Raw genomic sequence first — 20034 nt, forward strand, 5'->3', positions numbered from 1 at the left:
AATTTGATAAAATCTTTTTGTTAAATTTTCTACTTATACCTGTGGAGAAAAATCAATGTGGTGTTGTTTTCCAGGTGATGTAATCATCTGTCATGTGAGCTATGTTTTGTGTTGTGTTGAAATGTCACCTTCTTTAAGAGAGAAAATAAGCTAATTTATATTGTCTAAAAAAACCATACACCAAATGCACCATATGAATATGCTGAGGAATAACTTTGTTTTATAACATGATCTTCACACCTTCTGGTTTCTTGTTCAGCAAAATATTTATTGACTGCATTAATTTATAATCTATCAAATAATGGGTGTAATTTTTATAGGGATGTTTCCCAACAGTTGAATGCTCTGCCTTGTTTTTCATGAATTAGAGTATTACACGTGTTCAGCCACTATCCTCAGAATCTTGTTTTTAAAAAATAGGAATTCACCACGTTTACTGCCATTTTTTCTTATCATCTCTTTGACAGGTGTAACATACCACTAAAAAGCTGATTGTTATCTGTTTGCTTGCAGTAACTCCAACTGATTCTTTACAAAGGCTTTCCCAGGCATTGGCTGCCTGTCATTTATAGTTGCTTTTGTTTTCTTGCAACCTAAAGTCTTCTCAGCCTGCTCTAAAAGTGAATCCAAAATAATAACGGCCTAAATCAGTTCCTGCAGGTGCAGATATCCTCCCCTGACCAGGTTGTCAGATGTACGTCAGCTATGTCGTGATTAGAAATAGTTCTGCTGTGTGGTTTTATGGAATAGTGAGTACAGTGTATCATGATCTATTGTCTCTAGAAATTGCGAATGAAAGTGTGGCAAACCTGTTAGGGAGTCTCACTTTATTACACTGACCAGAATCTTCAGATCCAAGGATGATGCCTACCCTTGGCTAGCACTGTGGACGAGAAAATAGCTCCTCTATAGTGTACCTAGGAAGAACCACATTAAAAAGCTGTTTGGATCAGCTGTCAGGTGTTGAGCCAGTCTTGTGGGATTCTGTGGTCTTTGGGTGTCTAGGGATCTTTTATTTCTTTTGTTCCTTTTCTTCTTTTCTTTATTTAAATCAAGAACATGTGAGCCATTTGCTCATGTGATCCGGCTGTGGGTGTTGTCCGCACATTGGAGGTAGGGGTTTAATGTAAGAATGGTGTTGTTATTGTCACCATGTTCTGGCATCATCTTTGTTTTTGTTTTTATTGATAGAAATGTTTTGATGCCAAAAGGTGAGTTGCAGAATTCTCTTCAATGGATTTACGAGTAAGCTCTACATATCAGGTGACAGCCTAGAGCAGCGATGGCGAACCTATGCCACGCGTGCCACAGCTGGCACACAGAGCCCTTTCTGCTGGCACGCGAGCCATAAGTTGCCAGATCGCTACTCCCCCCCCCCCCGCGCAGCCAAATCTGAGAAGGCGGCTGCAGTCGCGGTGCTGGCACTTTGACAGGCGGATCTGGAGCAGCTGGTGCAGGCAGCGAATCCAAAGTGGGGTCTCGAGGCACCTCCGTGCCCGGGATTCCCCCTTCTGCCAACATCTCCAGTTCTGCCACCGCCACTTCCAGTTCCACCACCACTGTGGCATGCCGCCCACTGGTCCCCCCGCCCCCCCGGTTTGGGCATGTGAGCCCAAAAAGGTTCACCATCACTGGCCTAGAGCTACTGAAAGTTGATGTAATTCTGTTTTTTCCTAATGAGCACTATGTATTCATTTTTATTTCTTTATTAAGTGATTTAAAGAAACAGACACTACCTCTGAAGAGTGGTGCAAGCACTTAAAAGCAAATACTTTTGCCAGGTCTTCTCGGTGAAAAGAATACATGCTCTCCTGACATCCCTGTTTCTCTCCCTCGATCCCTCATTCTGAATCTGTTGGTCTTCTCTGTCTCTAGCATATAGTAATCCATATCCCAGGAGTGCACTGTGCTGCTGGATTAGTAGTAGGCTCCCCCAGAAGCAGCAGGGGAGAGGGGAAATGTGAAAAAAAATTATTCAAATGTGAATGTGACGGAGATCAATATCTGTAAATTTTTTAGAAACTATTTTATTATAGTAAAATGTTTACAACTCTCAAGCAGAATAAATCACATTAAGCATAGAATATTCTTTATATTTTATTGTTTGAACTACAACTCCCTCCGGAATATATTCCCAAAATGCGCACATGTACATGGAAATGTTCCTGAAATAAGAGCCCTTATAAAACACAGTGGCAGATGGCTATGGACACAAAGATTGCCACGCTTTGATCTGGCCAAGGCTCCATGGGAGAATTCTACTTGGAATTCTAGTAGATACCAACATGTAGTTTAAAAAAAACCGGGCTATACACATAACTGCCCTTCCAGCATGTTTAATTTCCATCATGTTTAGTTGGCGGTATTTGGACTCCAGTATCATGAAACAGTCAGAACAAGACAGGTGAATTTAAAAGAGAAAGCCTCCAAGAACTTTCCATTGCTTAACCCTGGTTCACATTGTGACATCATGTGCAGGTTGCTAGGGAGCATGAAATAGAAGCAGTTGCACTCATGTCCTGCTAACAGACTTCCCATGGCCAAGAGTTTTTCCATGGAGGAACACTATGTGGGACTAGGTAGGCTTTTGATCTGTTTCCTTATAGCTCCTGTTTTGCATCCATTGTTTAGATATAGGTACTGTAGGTGTCTTGTCCAGAACGAGACTGTTGGTCAGGGTAATCCACAACTGTCTATAGGAGCACGTCATCAAGGTCACATGCAGAAAGTACCTTTCCCACTTACAGAAGGCTGATGACATTGCACTGCTCAAGACAGAGCCACAGTAAGTGTTGGCAGTAAGTGTTATATTAATGATAAATAAAAGGAACAACTATCTTTACATGAAGTTCTAGATTAGCTGCCTGAAGCTAATGCCTCACTCTTTTTCACAAAGAGGTTGGTCCTGTTCTTAACCTTGCCTGCAGGTATCCTTTTAACCTGAGATGCCAGAAATGACCCCAGGCGCAAAGGGAATGTTGAACCACTGAGTCATAGTTTTCTGTTTGACAAAATTTTCACCAGTGCTTTCCTCAGATTATTTTTGTTGATCAGATAAAGCTTTCCAAGTATAAAGTAATCTTCATCTTGCTTCCCGGTGATGACTGAGTGCTCCATGGATTGATATTTTACTCTATCTGACCCCCAAACACATCAAAACACTGAAGCTTTGAGATTCCTGTTGACTTTGCAGTGCACTATTACAGAATAAGCATACTCTCTGGATTGTGTCCCTTGGTACACAACACATAGTATGTTGTTTAACACTATGTTTTATGATGATTCTTGGAGAGCTAGAATGAACAGTTCAGTGTACTGTATCTTATAAACCACATACAAATATGCCCTGCCTATAGACAGCTCATTCCTGGGACAGGAAGGTTTCCCTCATAATTGTGGGTGAAGTGCCCCCGTACTCATCTGAAAACTGCCCTTGTTGTTCTCCCGTTGATTTAGAGACAAGTGATTTGAAGTTTGCAATAAGGAAGTCAATGCATGAGCCTCTTCATGATCCTATGTGCTCTGCAGAGTGAGCCCTTGCTTTGAGGGCCAAATTACTTCCATTTCCCACTTTTTAATGTTTATTGTTAATTACAAAGTATTAATAACCAATATCAATTTACTTTTCAGTATGCACACTTACATAAGCAAATTGAATTACCCATAGAGTCCAAAATAAAAGGTAGGCCACTTGGGAATGATCAGTCATATGTAAGCAGCTTGTGTGCTTTTAAGTTACCGTTTTGTGAAAGTTGGCAACATGAATCCATGCAGAACTGGCTGTGGTGATATGTTTCTACCTCCAGTTCACTGGAGGATCAAAGATCTGTGTAGGTGCCTCTGCCTCCTCTGTTTTCTGATTTAGGATATGAAGCTGTAAACAAGTGAACCACTGTTGTCCCAAGGTGAGCAACACTTTGAAAGAATTCAATATTGCAGTCTGTTATTTTTGCACAAAGAAAAGTTTTTTGTGTCTGTTGAAACATTACTTCCAGGAGTTGGGTGACCCTTGAGAACAAGTAGGTGATGCAGAACCAGGGTCCACAACTGAGGGGGCAAGTGGAAAAAAACCTGAAAACATACTTGTCCATGTGGGTCTTCCACTTCTGATAAGCTTTTCTGTGTTTCTTTGTTAGTGAGGGGGAACTACTGTTCCTAGGTTCATTTTCCAGCCATTTTGAAACCAAAAAAAGTAGATGTAAGGGTATACTGATGGATGTCAGGCCCAGAAACATCTGAGGAGGAAGTTCAGTTTATGTTAAACTCAGGGAAAATAAAACCCTTAGTAGTACTATCTGGATTGAAAGTGGTCAAGTTCTAATTATTTGTGGGTCATGTTCACACACATGGTGGAAAAGTAAAATCTTTGAAGACTGTTTCTGGCTCCTCCTGAGCTATAGTAGGCCTAGGAGGAAAAGAACAAGGAAGAAAGGAAAACCATGTTTGTGGCTGTTCTAGGCTTAGATGTGGATCTTTTCAAAACCTTAAATGATGCCTGGTTTTGGGGGAAGCCTTCCCATTCAGCCTAAAGCAGATGAGGGATGTGGAAAATACATTAACTTGTATCAGTTTATCACTTTTGTTTATATATGGAAGTGAGTAACCCCAATGATATCTTTTACATGTTAAGGGCGTTAAGCTGGAAGAATTAATATGTAGATCTCACATGCAAAACTGCAAGTCATAGAAATGCACAACATCCTTACAATAAATGAGGAGTTGTACTAACACCAGTTAGAGTATGATCACACAGGGAAACAGATCACAGTTTGTACTGCCTGTGGAATAGTCTGGTGCAATCTGTTCCCCAGTTGATCACACAACATATGGGGAAATGTGCTCAAGCACAACCATGCTCCATGCCCAAGCTGGACCCTTTTGTCCCAGACTTTTACCTTTGCATCTGTCTGATCACAGCCCTAGTGGGATTTAAGCTCTCTTTTCTCACAGTCCATTTACAGGTTGATAATTTTGGTTCCAGTCAGGGAAATTCTGCCTTAACAGTGGATATATAGGTATTTTTTAAAGCTAGAGGTCACATATAAGATGGCAAAGCATATTCCTCTAAGGTAGACCCAGATCTAGTCATACTGAATGTGAAGTAATTGAAATCAGTAGGTCTTACTAATGTCCCACTGATTTCAGCACATCTGCTTTAAGCATATGACTAGGCCTGGGTCCAACCCATTGGCTAACATTCAGTAGTTGCAACTCATGTAGGGCCATTGAATAAGTAGAATTTATGGAGGAGCTGACTCACCAAATCCCCACTGATTCAGTGAGCTGATTCTAGTTGCTACTGCTAGATTTCAGCCACTGTGACTTATGTAAGATGAATGCTTTCCAACTTTAACAGTATAAAAAGGATATTAAGATAGCTCTGGCTAGAGCTACAGTTTCCTCTAGCTGTTGGCTTCCTAATGAATTAGACTCACTGGCTAATATAATGCATGTGGAGAGCATGAACTAGTGGTTTGGTTTGGTTTCCAAGAGGCCCAAGCCATGAGATCTTGATGTGCTGAGAAAACTGACTGGTCCAGAAGTAGACATAGAATTGTAAAATTGTTCTACCTTTGCAGAAAATCTGTTGTTACAGCAACACCTGATGAAGATTTCACCGTTGTTTCAACAAGCATTTAATGTGGTGTAACTACATTTGATAGAAGTGATGTAAATTGCTTGGACATATTTCAACACATCAGTTTGTTCCTAGGAACATGCTCAAAACATCCTACTCCTTTTAGTGCTTCCGCTCTGGTCAGTGACAGTAAAACTGACTGCATGCTTGTTTGATGTATCTTTCTGAGGATTGTGTTGCATGCTAAGTCACATGTAGTTTGTGTGAACATTCCATGTTTACCATGTCCTTGCCAGTGGCCAGTCTGTTGTGGGAGTGTTTTTTTTTCCTGAAGAGTTGCATATGGTAGAAGGAATTTAAACTCTCTACCTCTGTGCTTCCATGAAGTAATATACTCAAGTCTATACTGGAATACTCTACTGCAAGGTGCAAGTATGAATAACAATTGAGCTTAAATAAAAATAAAACTTTCTGGTTTTATATGGTACAATCTGAAAAAATCAATGTATCAAATGAAAAGAGGTCCACTTTATTCCCATAGTCTCAGCTTTTCTGCAGTATTGTTTGTTCCTATGACAGTGATCCACATGTGCAAAAAGCTGCACTGCGGAAAGACTAGAAATTGGATTAGGTTCAGCCTTAGTAATGCTTAGACTAAATCCATTAAAATCAATGAGGCAAGGAAATCACCATGACTAAATTAAATCTCATTGATTTCAATGGATCTGCATAACCATTCTATTGTAAATGGAGTGGTGGACTAGATCATGCCTCTAAATCCATTACGAGGTTTCTGGAAAATTGAAAGAATTTGTTCAAACTGAAGTCTTTGCATTCCCTTAAAAAAATGATTACATTTGAAATCTTAAGAGGAAATTAGAAATTGTCTGAATAAAATTAGATTTAAATGAAAGAGCAGTAATTAAGAGGATGGGGTTGGAAACTTGCATGGCATAATCCTAAACTGGTACCTCCTCTTTAGGTGTGGTCCATTAACAATACTGTTTTTAAGACCTGATCTAAATGAAGTGGCACAGAGTTCTAAATGTGAAAATTTGACTTGTTCAGTTAATGATGGAAGCAAGCTACAAAATGTGACTGTTCCTTCTTCATCTCTGCTAAAATTAGTTCTACAAATATCCACTCTCACAACAGGCACTAAGCAGAAACTCTAGAACAGAAGCTGTTGAACTTTAGGAGACTGGCACATGCATGTCAGTTCACTAGATATTGAAATGAAAGCATGTAAGCTTTACCTGTTGTTATCTGTGAAGCTTTGGCTTTCATAGCCTCAAATGAAAAGTGTATTGGGAACACTGAACAATATTCAGTCCATGTTCAGGTGCACCAGAAGTTTGGGCAAAGCTTCCCTGAACTGGGCAACTGGACCAGTACTGGGGAACCTGTGGTTCCCTAGCTGTTGTTGGACTGAATACTGCTGAGGGATGATGATCCTGGATCCTGTACTGGGTCACCAGCATGGATACTGGAGAGGAATTATGAGATCTATAGTTCAACAAGCACCAGAGGATAACTCTCCCCTCTCAACCTTGCCTTAGAACGTTCTTGACATCTACCACCATGCGCTTAGATTATGTGGCAGACAAATCCGTGTGTGGAAAGATTTCTTGAAGGCAGTGTGTGATCTGACAAGGTATGAGTAAATTAGTCCATTCTTATTGAAATTAAGTATTACTATATATTTTAGTATATATTTTTTCTGAAGGCCATTTTTACTAGTATTTACTGTGATTGTATTTTGTCCACATCATTCTTTGAATTTTCTGTTTTACGCTCTTTGGGTCATGCATATGCACTTGTCTTATACATATAAATATCAGCATATGCTAAGGTTTTGTTTGGTTTATTATTTCCTCCTTTTGTTACCTAGTGATGCAATCCTGTCATATGGTGACCAGACATGAAATGGAGGGACTTGCTCTTAACTTCTTGAAACACTGAAGAGCAAAATAACAGCTAATATGAAAGTCACACACATCTTTATTCCAGGGCTTGGATAAATTAGCTGTTTGGATTACAACCCTCATATTTTGGCAATCTTAGTCCAAAAATGTAAATTTTCTACTTCCTTTTATAGATTCCATCAGGAAAGTACAATAAATCCATAAATGGAAATTGTAGAGTTCTCATGGATGCTCAAAAAAACTCATAGGTAAAAATATTGGTTGTTCACTATGGGCAAAATTCAACACAATTTAGGTAACCCTACAAATGAGATTGTGCAAAAAGACTGGTATTCTGTATGAGTAGAAGGAACAAACAGGATTCTGCCCCATGTCTGTTAAATGCAATCATACATTTCATATATTGGCTGAAATCCTGTTGCTTAGTGTAGTAAGTTTCACTAGATTTAGTCCATTGAATCAGTGGGGATTTGGTGAGCCAACTCTATAAATTTGTTGATTCAAATGTGTCTACTCTAGTACTTATGCTAAAGTACCTGTTTTTCCATGTATAAGACTATACTTTTGTCTAAAATCTTTAGACTAAAAATTGAGGGTCGTCTTATACACGAAAGTAAGCCGAGGAGAGAAAAAACAAGTGGAAGGGAAAGCAGGGATCAAAGTGATCCTGCAGGGCTTTGATCCCTGCTTCCCCTTCACTTGCCAAACCTTGGCAAAAGGAAAGCAGGGATCAAAGTGCTGCAGGATGGCTTTGATCCTTGCTTTCCCCTCTGCTTACTAAGTCTCATGGAGCTTAGCAAAAGTGGGGGAAAGAATCAAAGCAATCTCATGGCTGTATAAGGGGGAAAGGGATCAAAATGATTTTGCAGTCGCGGGATTGCTTTGAACCCTTTACCCCTCCTTTTGCTAAGCCTTGCGGGGCTTAGCACAAAGGCAGAAAGCAGGGATCAAAGCGATCCTGCAGTGCTTTGATCCCTTTCTCCCTACACTTGCTAAGCCCCACTTAAGATTTCTTAATTTTGGGTTAGAAAAGTGGGGGGCATCTTATGCATGGGGGCGTCTTATACACAGAAAATACGGTAAGTCACAATTAGTGTAAGCCCATTTGAATCAATGGAATTTATGGAGGAGTTGACTCACCAAATCCCCAGTGACTCAGTGGGGCTGCTCTAGTGCAAATCACTATATAAAACATGAGCATTTTAGCTATTATCTCTATTGTCCTGGTTAATGCCTGTATTATGTTCACAGAAATTCTAATCTTGTGAAAGCCTTGCATAACCTGGGAATCTGACCCGAACGAATCACTGAGATTAGTTTCTCATTTGCACAATTACAAATTGAAACTTTAGATTTAAATGAACAGTAAAAGTTGAAGCTCTTAATGAAAGGCTACTGCAAAATATGCTGGCCGATATAATGGAGAAAGGGAAGGCCCAAGTGAGTGTTGACAACTCATACACCACTTTGGCCTGTTCTGTCCCATGTCTTTATTTTTTTATTAATTTAAACTACTAGTATTAAATCTTTACATAAATAAATTAAAAAACTTGAAAGGAGGTTATATACTACTAGTTTGTACTAGGATTTTTTCAGGAAAATGAAACAAATTTATTTCTGTATATGTACATATGTATACATATGCAATATATTTTTACAGTTTATTAATGCCAGAAACCTAAAGTGTTATAGTAGTGAAGTGTTCTAGGTGTTGAAATTTTCTGCACGTTGACTTGCTAATTTCTAAAAACCACATCAACTATGGTAGTTTTTATCAAGTAAATATTCTTACTGAATTAGAAATGTTCAAGTTCAGCAATTCTCCATATAGTGCTAAAAAAAACTTGGTTTGAAAATAGATTTGTCTGTTTTTATATTGTGTATACGATGTTCTGAAGGTTTCTGTAATATATATTGCTATTGTTGAATATATGGGTTGTATTTTAAGTTCAAAAGGTGAGAAATAAACGTGTTTAATATAATGTAGATATCTTATTTTCTTGTAACAAATGAGACTTGACTTGCATGTTTACTTCCATGATCGGACCAATTTTTGCTTCATTGTGTAATAGGCCAGTCTAAATAGAACATCCTCTGTCACTCCCTAGAATCTGCCACTCGAGGAAATAATATATACCACTGCTCATGTCACTACCATGCAATCATAGCCACAGTGGTTACAGCTGCGTATGACAGAGTATCTGGATGTAAATAATCTGCTATCTCTACTGTTATTCTTGAACTCTAATCAGGAGTTTCTGAGAAAGCATATAAGGTGAGCACTTCCTCCTCCTCTGTGATTGAACTATCAAAGACCAAAAGATTATGAGAATTCTTAGTATCTACAATGCTTGTGGGCCTGTTTAGTCGTTTAAACTAGAGATGGACACTTTGTATTTGTATCTCGGGGATATGAATATGAACAGGTCCCATTTCCCTCCCCCAGAGCCATCCAGCCCACTCAGAAGGTGCCACACAGCGCTGCAGTTCTTCTTCACCGATCCCCAGCCAGCCAGCCTTTTCCCACCCCCTGCACAGCTGACCACTCACCCTGTGACTACACAGCCTGGCTCCTACCTCTATCCAGTCAGCTGCCCACCCAAACCAATCTCATACAGTATAACAAACTAATTCATGTTATGATCATATCAAGTTGGATGATAGCTCAGTGGTTTAGGTATCTGGCTGCAGAGACTGGGAGCTTGATTCCCTACTGTGCCTCCCCATGAATACAGCCAGCCTCTGTAGTCTTGGGCAAGCTGCACAATCCTGGGGCACCCTCACCCCCCCCCCCAAGGGAATGGTAAACCATTTCTGAGCATTCTGTACCTAAAGAACCCTGGAAAGGATCACCATAAATCAGAATTGATTTGACAGCATATGATTATTATTACCATCATATTAAATTGTATATGGGATGTAGCAGGGACTTTAATATTTGTTTGCAATTTTTATTTATTTATTTATTTATTTATTTATTTATTTATTTATTTATTTATTTATTTATTTATTTATTTATTTATTTATTTATTTTTACCCTACCTTTCTCCTTAAAAGGACCCAAGGTGACTTTGCAGTTGTAGAAGTTACTGTTCCCATCAAAAAAGGCATTGGCACCCTTGTTTAACTTAACATGTCCCTGGAGCAAGAAAGGGTAGTTTAAAAAAATTGACATTTTCCCAATGCTCATAATTAGAGATGTGCACAAACCGCCAGTTCAGCATGGTTCATTTACCAGCCATGTAGCTGATCTGCAGTTCAGTGCCTGGCCTCCTCTGATGGGCCCCAACTAAAAGGCAGCATGCAGAGTAGGTGATGCAGGAGACCTGGGGTGCTGCTTCTGAGTGGGTGCCTACCAGAGGGGGCAGGATGCCAAAGCACATATCAGCTGTGATGCTGGTAAACGAACTCCAGTTCATGTCCATCTCTACTCATAATTCATGTTAGCCATTTCCTATTGAGGATAAGAGAGCTAAAGAGATGTGTAAAAGATTCCTGCAAGACTGCTGGGCCTTACATGTAAAAAGGCAAAATACACTATTTTCTTGCACATTTCCCCTAGGGTGGGGAAGGAGCCACGTGGCATAGGTTCTTATCTATAAATACATCTAGAGCCACAGCTCATGGAGAGAACTCGGCACATCTTGGACTAGCTAAATGACAACTGAGAAGAGTCTCCCCCATGGCAAGGACAAGGCAATAGGCAAATGCCATAACCTTACATACCCAAGAGACCCTTTGCTCCCGAAGGGTAAAATCTACAGTTTGGAGCAGGTATGTGGTCACAGCAATGGCTGTTTTTAGAGATAAGGAACTGGAATGAGATGTGGAGAGTTTAAAAGGAGGGGCCACCCTGTTCAAAATGCTCCTGTCCAATGTTGTACATATGCAAGGCATGGCGGTGAATTGTATTGTTATTGTTTTATATCCAGGCATAGATGCAGAAATATATTTCAATATATTATATTATCTATTCTTGCAGCATTAACAAAATTCATCACTTTATTCCAAATCATTTTATATTCTTTATTTATTATCCAAAGACCCATCATGAAGTGTCCTAACAATCTGTCACCATGGAAATGTGAACTGTGAGTACAAAAGTTTTCTCTAGGAGGCCTATTAGAGAATGTTCCCCATTATTAAACCATCATAAGAAATGAAATTTTCAAGTACTGTAATAACTAAAACACAACAGCAGATTTCTCAGTATGATTAGAATGCTTTATCTGAAAATAGGATGGGTGGGACTTAATAGATAGCATTTCAAAAGGTCTTTAGCTGATCTAATTAGATATCTCAGGCAAGAATGACATACCCCATTATACTGCTTGGATGGATCCTCTTGAGAAGACAAGTGTGATAAAGAAATGTAATTAAATAATTTTTATTTATAAATAAATAAAAATAATATTTATTCTTTTCCACATGAAGAGATGTCATTCTTTGCAAGAATTGTAATAACCCTGCACAGCCTTCAACACTCCCAATAGATCTCACTGCAAGGGGAAAACATTGATTTTTGTTTCTGTTTCTCTCTGAGGATCAGAGACTGTGAGAAAGAGTCACATCCCTAGTTTATGCTGAGGATGTGGAAGTATCAGAGCCTGCCCTTGGCTGAATATAACAAAACTACAGCTAAAAATATCTCCAGCAGTTTGCTCCATGTGTTCTGAGAACTTAAGAGCTTTTTCTCAACTTGATGCAAGGAGATGGAGGTAAAACGGCCAGCTTAGACTAGTGGCCCTCTTCTGCAATGTGGCTCTCACAAAAACAGAAGAGGCACTTGCTAGTGTCTGTCATCTGGGAAAGCTTACTCCCTTACGGGACACAATGTTTAAAGAAGGCCTTGTAGGCCATGTATTTTGCTTGGACAAATCCAGAAGCTGAAGTCAAGCAGTATAATCTGAAGGAATAGAAAAGCGGAGGATCAATCAATGAGACAAGATGAGGAGGAGTTTCAGGAACATCGTGGAGGTCAAAACAGTCCAAAGGGAACCTAACTACAAATGGAAACTATGGAGAAATTCCCAATATGCTGCAAAAACTCTGGTGGGTAAGATATAACAATCACATGATCATGTGCACTAGCATAGGGTTCCCACTAAAAATGTGATGCTTGACTCTAAAATTTTCTGAAGAGCTCTGCATGGATGCAGAATGACCCATGTGTCATGTGAGTCATAAGATTGTGAAGAAGAAAACAAATAGTTCAGATACGCAGCAGAGAGCATAACGTACACCAGGAGAAATCTGATTCTACCAGGATACTCAGAGGAAACAGATCTCAGTGAAGAATCCTTTTACTCAGGAAGACTTCATGCAACCTACATCAATAAAAATGTGGGCAATGTATTACTGGAATAGAACATTCAATGACAGCATTTTGAATGGGATATGGAAATTGTAGCTGCTGGACACATAAGCCAAAATAAGTTGTTTGCCAACAGTTTTCACTTTTCATGTGTTCAAGTGGAAGAATAAACAAAGTTTACTTTTAAGCACATGAAAAGTTATGCCAATGTTCCATCCCTCCTAATGGTATACTCCTGAAAACGTTTACTTAGGGAGCAAGTTCTACTGGACACACCTATGTACATTTCATAACAAAACTTGTGAGATCCTATATTTAAACATAATCATTAATGCCATAATCATTGGTTGTTCCCAAGTGTCAGAACTGTGCAATAGCGATGTGCTTAATGACTGCCATAATCTGCATTTCAAAGTGTTTTTAAGGGGAGGTGTAAAAATCACACTAGGAGATGGGGAGTATGACCAGAAGAACATACTGAAGGCATTTATTGCTGAGCAGTCCCTAAAAGGCCATAATCTCTCCATTGCTTAGTTATGAATTCAGCACATCATTAGCATTACGACGAAACCGCATTACGATCTTTTGTGATTGCAATTGCGATCGCAAAACAATAGTCTAAATGGGGGAATTTCGCTTTGCGATGATCAGTTCCCTGCTTCGCGAAGCAATTCTTCGCAAAACGACGATTTTAAAACAGCTGATCGGCGGTTTCAAAATGGCCACCAAGTAAACAAAATGGCTCCCCGCTGTTTTCTGGGACTGATGCCTCGCAAGACAAGCAGAGAAAATGGCTGCCCTATGGAGGATCTTTGCTGGACGGTGAGTTTTGACCTCAATGGAACGCATTGAAGGGGTTTCAATGCATTTCAATGGGTTTTTTTTTCGCTTTATGATGTTTTCACTTAACGGCGATTTTCCTGGAACGGATTATCGCCGTTAAGCGAGGCACCACTGTATTCATTATTTTTAAAAGTAACTTTTGAAGCTATGCAAAAATTTGACTTCATAAACTGCCAGTATTCAGACCCAAATAAAATTATTCAGTACTTTAATACTTACAATTATATAATCATAAACTGTGTGTAGGGTGTGGTCTAAAAAGTATCATACAAAAGACATCAGCCATTTTTTAATTAGTTCATGTTGATAAATAATACCAAGCGCCCTTTATAAATCATTTATAGTGAAATACTTCTTACTGTTACTAACACCTGTTGTTGTCATTTTTCATTTTTCACACTGCTAGGAGAAAGAGCATCTGTTGTTTTCTTTAACTGATTATAGTTCCAGTGCAACTGCTCCACCTCAGCCTTGTGTTGTAAACGTGCCTCATCCAGTTCTTTTAAGAGACGCTCATTCGTGGAAACCAAGGTTCTGTAAGACAGCATCGGATGGTTTTTGAAACTGACTCCTCTGACATTATGAAGAGCAACCTTGCATATAGAGACCCATAAAATGGTTCACTGAAGCCCTCCCTGCTCTGTCTTCATGCTTGATGTACACACCACCTCCAAATACTAGAACTCTACATGGCAGTGAAGGCAGAGAATTAACCACTGATTGAGATTTTTGGCAATCCCCTCTATGTTCATCCCAGGAGATACTGTCAGTACTGTACTCTACATCAGACATTCTCAGCTTTTTTTTTTTTTTGGCTATGGCCATAAACACAATCGAACGAAATACAGGCTTTATCAGAATTGTATACGTTACATAATGTATCTTATAAGACGATGTGATAATAACACTTTCCAGTCTGTGGCTCCCTTCAAATGTGCCACCCCCCACACACCAGAGGACCATATAACTCCCATTGATAATGGCTGTTCTACATCAAAAGTGGTGCCTCCACTTTCAAACAGAGCCAATTCAACAGCTGTAATAAATTTCTGCTCATGTGAGTAGTCTACTGCAGGAACTGGCAACATCTGGCCCAGGAGCCAAAATGTAGTTCCCCACCCCACCACCTTTGGAATCTCTCAGCATCCCCCACGTAACCCAGCTTTTAAAAAGATCCAACAAAATGTGGCTCAGTTTAATTGATCTTCTTGAGCAGGGGTCTCCAAACTATGGTCAGCGGGCCACATCCAGCCCACATTGCCATTTTATCCAGCCCATGCATGCGCATGGGGGTGCAGGAGGCCTGGTGAGGGGTGGGTGATGTGTATGTGTGCATGCAGCCGTGTATACATTCCAGTTCCTTCAGCCCTCAAAATGTTGAAAATATCTGGTGTGACCCTCATGGTCCAAAGTTCGGAGACCCCTGCTCTTTAGGTTTAGGTAGCAATTTTGTCCTGTTTAAGGACTGCCAGCACCCACCACATCATTGTTTAAAGAAAAACACATGAGAAGTTGTAGGAAGGGGATTTAGTGAAATACGCATTTACATAAGAACACAATTTGGGGGGCTGGGGATTGCGGGATCAGCCCAAGGAGCAGAGCATATACACCTCCCAAATTTCCAAAAATCACCCACCTATTGTCTACAGCATACTCAAATGAACCCATCTTTTCACAACTAAACAATTGCAAGTTGCTGCTTTCCAGTTCATGGAACAGAACAGTCAGTCTTATATGAGTCCAATGCATCTTGTCACTTGCTCAGTGTTTTTAGGGAAAGCTGGCCTCAGTGCATTGTCAGAACTACTGTTCATGAGAAACTAGTTCAGAAGAATAGGTTTTCTACAGAAAATATGAATTCAAAAGTTATAGTGATTATGTATGCTTGGGTAATCATCTCAGAAATGTCTGCTCTTCCAAAACGTAGATGACAGTAGATACACTCTTTTACATCACTTCAGATAGCAAACCTGTTTAGCACATTCACTTTTTTCATCTGTGAACTCAGACAAAAGAAGTAGTCATGTTAGTCTATGCAAGGATATCCAGACAAAAATTTAAAAAATAAAAAGTAAGTGAAAAGCAAAAACATTGTGGCACCTTAAAGACTAACTGGGTTGTTGTATGAGATCACAGAGACAACCACTTGAAGAACCACAGTACAGTGGTGCCTTGCTTAGCGATGTTAATTCGTTTCGAAAAAATCACTGCTAAGTGATAACACCACTAAGCGGTAATGAAAAGGCCATAGAAACGCATTAAAACGTGATTAATGTGTTCCTATGGGCTTAAAACTCACCTTTAAGCGAAGATCCTCCATAGCGCCGCCATTTTCGGTGCCTCTAAAGCGAGGAATCCGTGCCTGAAAACAGCGGGCGGCCATTTTGTTTACCCGGCGGCCATTTTGAAACAGCCGATCAGCTGGCCGAAAATGGGGGCTTTGCGAAAATAGCCCTTAGGGAACATCACAAAGCGATCGCTTTTGCAATCAAAAAAAGTGTTGCTAAGAGATTTCGCCGTAAAATGGAGCGATTGCTATGCGAGGCACCACTGTAATAGCTGCAACCACTGTCCCTGTAAGTCACACAAACAGGATAGTAAAAGCTCACTTGCTTGTGATGGAAATATCACCCCAAAATTGAAGAAATAACACTTCTCTCAAAAGCTGCATGCTGCCAAGCCCAAACATCTAGCTGATAATACTGGATGAATGATGAAGATTAGGCCGGCGTTTCAGCTGGGCAGCGGGCTCTTGCAGAGGAGGGAGGTGGCTCCCTCCTTGCAAGAGCCCGCCTCCCCGCTGATCGGTGGTTCCAAATTGGCCACCAGTTTCGCGCCCCGCTTACCGAGGGCGCGAAAATGGCGGCGGTATGGAGGAACTTCGCTGAATGGTGAGTACAGAAGCCATTGGAACGCATTAAACTAAGTTTAATGCATTCCAATGGCTTTTTGCTTTCCGTTTAGCGAAGTTTTCACATAGCGAAGGTTTTCACTATGCGAGGCACCACTGTACTATAAAGCCATTGTCATGTGTGGTGCCATGGTCAAAACTGAGAAATCTAGGTGTGTCAGGCAGGTTGACGCAGGAGAGACAAAAGGTCAGGTTTGTACTGAAGATCAAACTCAATAGGACACAATGTTGGAGCAGACAGTGCCATCGTCTGTGGAGATCCAATGGTTGAAATTGGACAAGGCAAAGCAGGCACCATGGAAGAGTTAGGTAAATTACTGTTGTGTCAGATTTCTTCAACTTCAGTATCTCTGCATTAACCACTGTAGAAGCCGCAATATCAGCAGATGTCTCTCTTAAAGGAGTGCTTCTTATCTCTTGGTGGTGAGAGTCCTTGCTCAATGCCAGAACTTGAAAGACTGCAGCAAAGTGATCTTGGGACAACCCTGGGATCAAAATCAATACTGGCACTTTCTTGAGCTGTAGAGTTCAATTTGATGGTGATGGATTTTCTAATCTCAGACAACACACCAAAGTTGAGCCCAGAGCAGATGGAGAGGCCAGTTTGGGGTGATTTTATCTGCTGCTTTGAGGGATTTCTCCCACAAAGACAAAAGCTTCAATTGCCTGAGCTTGAATCTTTGTAAAACCACAGCAAATAGAACAGGTCTGAGGCAAATGGGCCTCACCAAGGCAAAAGAGGCCATGAGAATGGCCATCAGACTGGGTAATCTTACCTTGGCAAGATGTATATTTCTTAAACAAGGCTGAAGAGGCCATGGGCAAGGCTCACAAGAGAAAAAAGGGAAATAAAAGAAAGTACAGTGGTGCCTCGACTTAGAACCATAATAGGTTCCAGAAGATGGACGTAACTCAAAATAGTGGTAAGTCAAAGCACCATTTCCCATAGGAATGTACTGAAATGCAATAATCTGTTCCGGCCGAAGAAAAAATCACCAAAAAAAAAAAAAAAGTCACTGCAAGACTCATTGGGAATGCACAGAAAACAAACGGAGCAGATCAGAAATGCACAGAGAACAAAGGGGGAAGGTCAGAAATGCAAGGGGAAAAAAGGAAAAAGCAAGGGAAACATGCAGGACCCATTGGAAATGGGGAAACCCCCACAAAAGCAACCAAACCCCTCAAGACCCATCGGAAATGGAGGGGAAAATGCAAAAAAAAAACAAAAAAAAAAACCAAACCAAATAACCCCCCCCAAGACCCATCAAAAATGGGGGGAAACCCAAAAAGCAACAAAAAACCCCCAAAACCCATCACAGCACAGAAACATAATCCCCCAGCCCAAAACTCCACTGCAAAAACAACCAGAGTAGTTTTTAAAAAGCAGAAAACAGCACCTCACCTTACCAGGCAGCCTGAAGCCTCCCTGCAAACACACACACACACACACTCAGAAGCAGAAGCGAGGCAGTCCCAAGTCTCCTCCTATGCACACTCTCTAACTGCTGGGGCAAAAGAGCTACAAAGAAGCAGCCTCGTTGCCACCTATAGTTAGAAATTTGAATTTCCTGCCTCTTCCCCCTGCCTTTTTCTGTTCATAAGTGGAAGCTCCAGTTGCAAGTAAAAGCAAAATTTTGCAGCTGGAGCTGGTCGTAACTCCAAATGGTCATAAGTAGGGATGTTCCCCACTTACGATCATTTTTTGCTTCTACTTGCGAGGCACCACTGTGTAGAAATGAGTAAGGAGCACTTAGCTAAGTCCAAAATGAATTGATTCTCTTGGCAGACAGAAAAGAATTGAGACCCGCTAGATCATGCGTGGGAGGAGGAACAGGCAGCACTCTTGCCAGAAATGCTTAATTTGGAATGTTCCCAAATAAGCTTCTGTGCAGGGGAAGAGATCCCAATTTGTGTGAATGCATAGAAATCATGAAGAACTGTCATTTTGCCTTTCCTTCCCTGGGAAAAAGCAAAATGTACCTGTTACAGTAACGTTGACATCACCTGTCCGTCACTGCTGAAGCTGTATGTCATCTGCCAATAGCGTGACGGAAGGTGGGACATAAGGGGTGGAGCTAGTGTATATAAGGGGAGTGAATGGTGTGAGTGCTTCAGATAGAGTTTAAGATAGGGATTTGAGATAGGGCTGGTTAGGGACCAGATAGGGTTATGCTAGGGAGATAGGGCTTGATGATATTGTGAAGTAAGAACTGTGCTATCTAGTGAGGGTCTGTGAGAGTGTGTGTCTGAGTGTTACTTTATTATAGTGATTGCCTTACTATTTTTCTTCAAGTGATTTACCATTCCTTTTGTTGTACACAATAAACACAAGTTCTTTTATTTTAAAATCATACATTGGCCTGAAGTATTATTTGAGGGAATGGTTGGTGGCAGTGTGAATTAAGTGTGAGTGAGTGTGACGTAATAGCCCCTTTGCGATGCATGAGGAGGCTGTTACAATAAAACTGGTGTCCAGCGGCGGGATACGAGTAGTCCAGTAAAGCCTTGGCAAAAGTGACCAGAGCGAAGGTCTTCAGTTAGGGTCATCTGAAGTGGAGAGCGTGGGTTACCTTCTAGGGCCTGACTCAAGGGGAGCAGAGCCTAGTAGAGGCGTGCTAAAACTTCAGAGTGAAAACTGAGTTTCCTTGTCCAGCTCTGTAGAGTCCATTTTGTGAGGGAGAGTGGCCCAAGGCAAAGGCTGTGGTGGTTTGGTCAGCGTGTCCAGAGTTTAGGGAAACTCTGAGGGGACATAGCGAAGACCAAGGGCAGCAAAGCTGAGGGATCTCCATTTAAACAGCAGAACCTAGGTCTGGGTAGAGCTGTGTTAATTTCAGAGTGGTGCCAGAGGCAAAATAATAAAGTAACCTTTGTTTGGCAAGAGGCCCAGCTTAAGGGGCAGAAGCCAAAGAAGCATAGTTACAGTTGCTAGCTGTGTGCTGGTGAAGGCTGCAACTATATATCACAGACCAATAGCACAGGAAAAAAGTGACTTTAAACAGAGGCTTGAAAATTGAGAGAAGAGCCTTTTGTGAATAAAATGCCCTTAACCCGTAGTAGAAAAACTGAACCTGAACCAAGATCTGCTGAGATGGCAGCTAGTTCAGATGAAGAGTTTAATGGGGGAGAGCAAAGATTTTCCTCAGCTCAAGAGGAAAGGTCCTCTAGAGAAGATTTAACTGACATCAGAAAATTGGAGTTAGCACAAGCACATGAATACAGAATGAAACAGCTAGAATTAGAAAAATTGGAAAAGGAAGAAAGAATGAGACAGAGAGAACTTGCGGTAGAGAAAGACAGGATGGCTTTCGAGATCAGGAGAATGGAATTAATGAACCAGAACAATAACAACAATAGAAATTCCAACTCTGAAGAAGGGCAGTTGTCAAAAGCAGATTTGAAGAAATTTCCTTCTTTTAAACAAGGAGACTGTCCAGAGGCATTTTTAACTCTTTTTGAAAGAGTG

At 40.6% G+C, this 20034-nt stretch overlaps 2 protein-coding genes across 13 annotated transcripts in view; one reads left to right on the forward strand and one right to left on the reverse strand.

The window, feature by feature from the left end:
• TPPP (tubulin polymerization promoting protein) overlaps positions 1-9485 on the forward strand; it is a 99722-nt gene extending 90237 nt beyond the window's left edge. For both annotated transcript variants that reach the window (XM_020814979.3, XM_073003917.2), the window contains exon 4: positions 1-9485. This exon is cut by the window's left edge and continues 1349 nt beyond it. The gene's annotated coding sequence lies outside the window, so the exon portion shown is untranslated.
• CEP72 (centrosomal protein 72) overlaps positions 1-20034 on the reverse strand; it is an 89930-nt gene that overhangs the window by 20732 nt on the left and 49164 nt on the right. For 5 of the 11 annotated variants that reach the window (XR_013537438.1, XR_012088513.2, XM_078377615.1 and 2 more), the window contains one exon: positions 11516-14194. Coding sequence is in view for 3 of the 11 variants with exons in the window: in XM_078377615.1 (XP_078233741.1) it covers positions 14041-14194 (154 nt within the window). In the remaining 8 variants the exon portion in view is untranslated. Of the gene's footprint in view, positions 1-10545; positions 14195-15959; positions 16235-20034 lie in introns of those variants that run through there. The other 6 variants (XR_012088516.2, XR_012088514.2, XR_012088510.2 and 3 more) reach the window with 5 other exon arrangements.

This window comes from Pogona vitticeps, chromosome 6 (genome assembly GCF_051106095.1).
Source record: "Pogona vitticeps strain Pit_001003342236 chromosome 6, PviZW2.1, whole genome shotgun sequence".
NCBI lineage: Eukaryota > Metazoa > Chordata > Lepidosauria > Squamata > Agamidae > Pogona > Pogona vitticeps.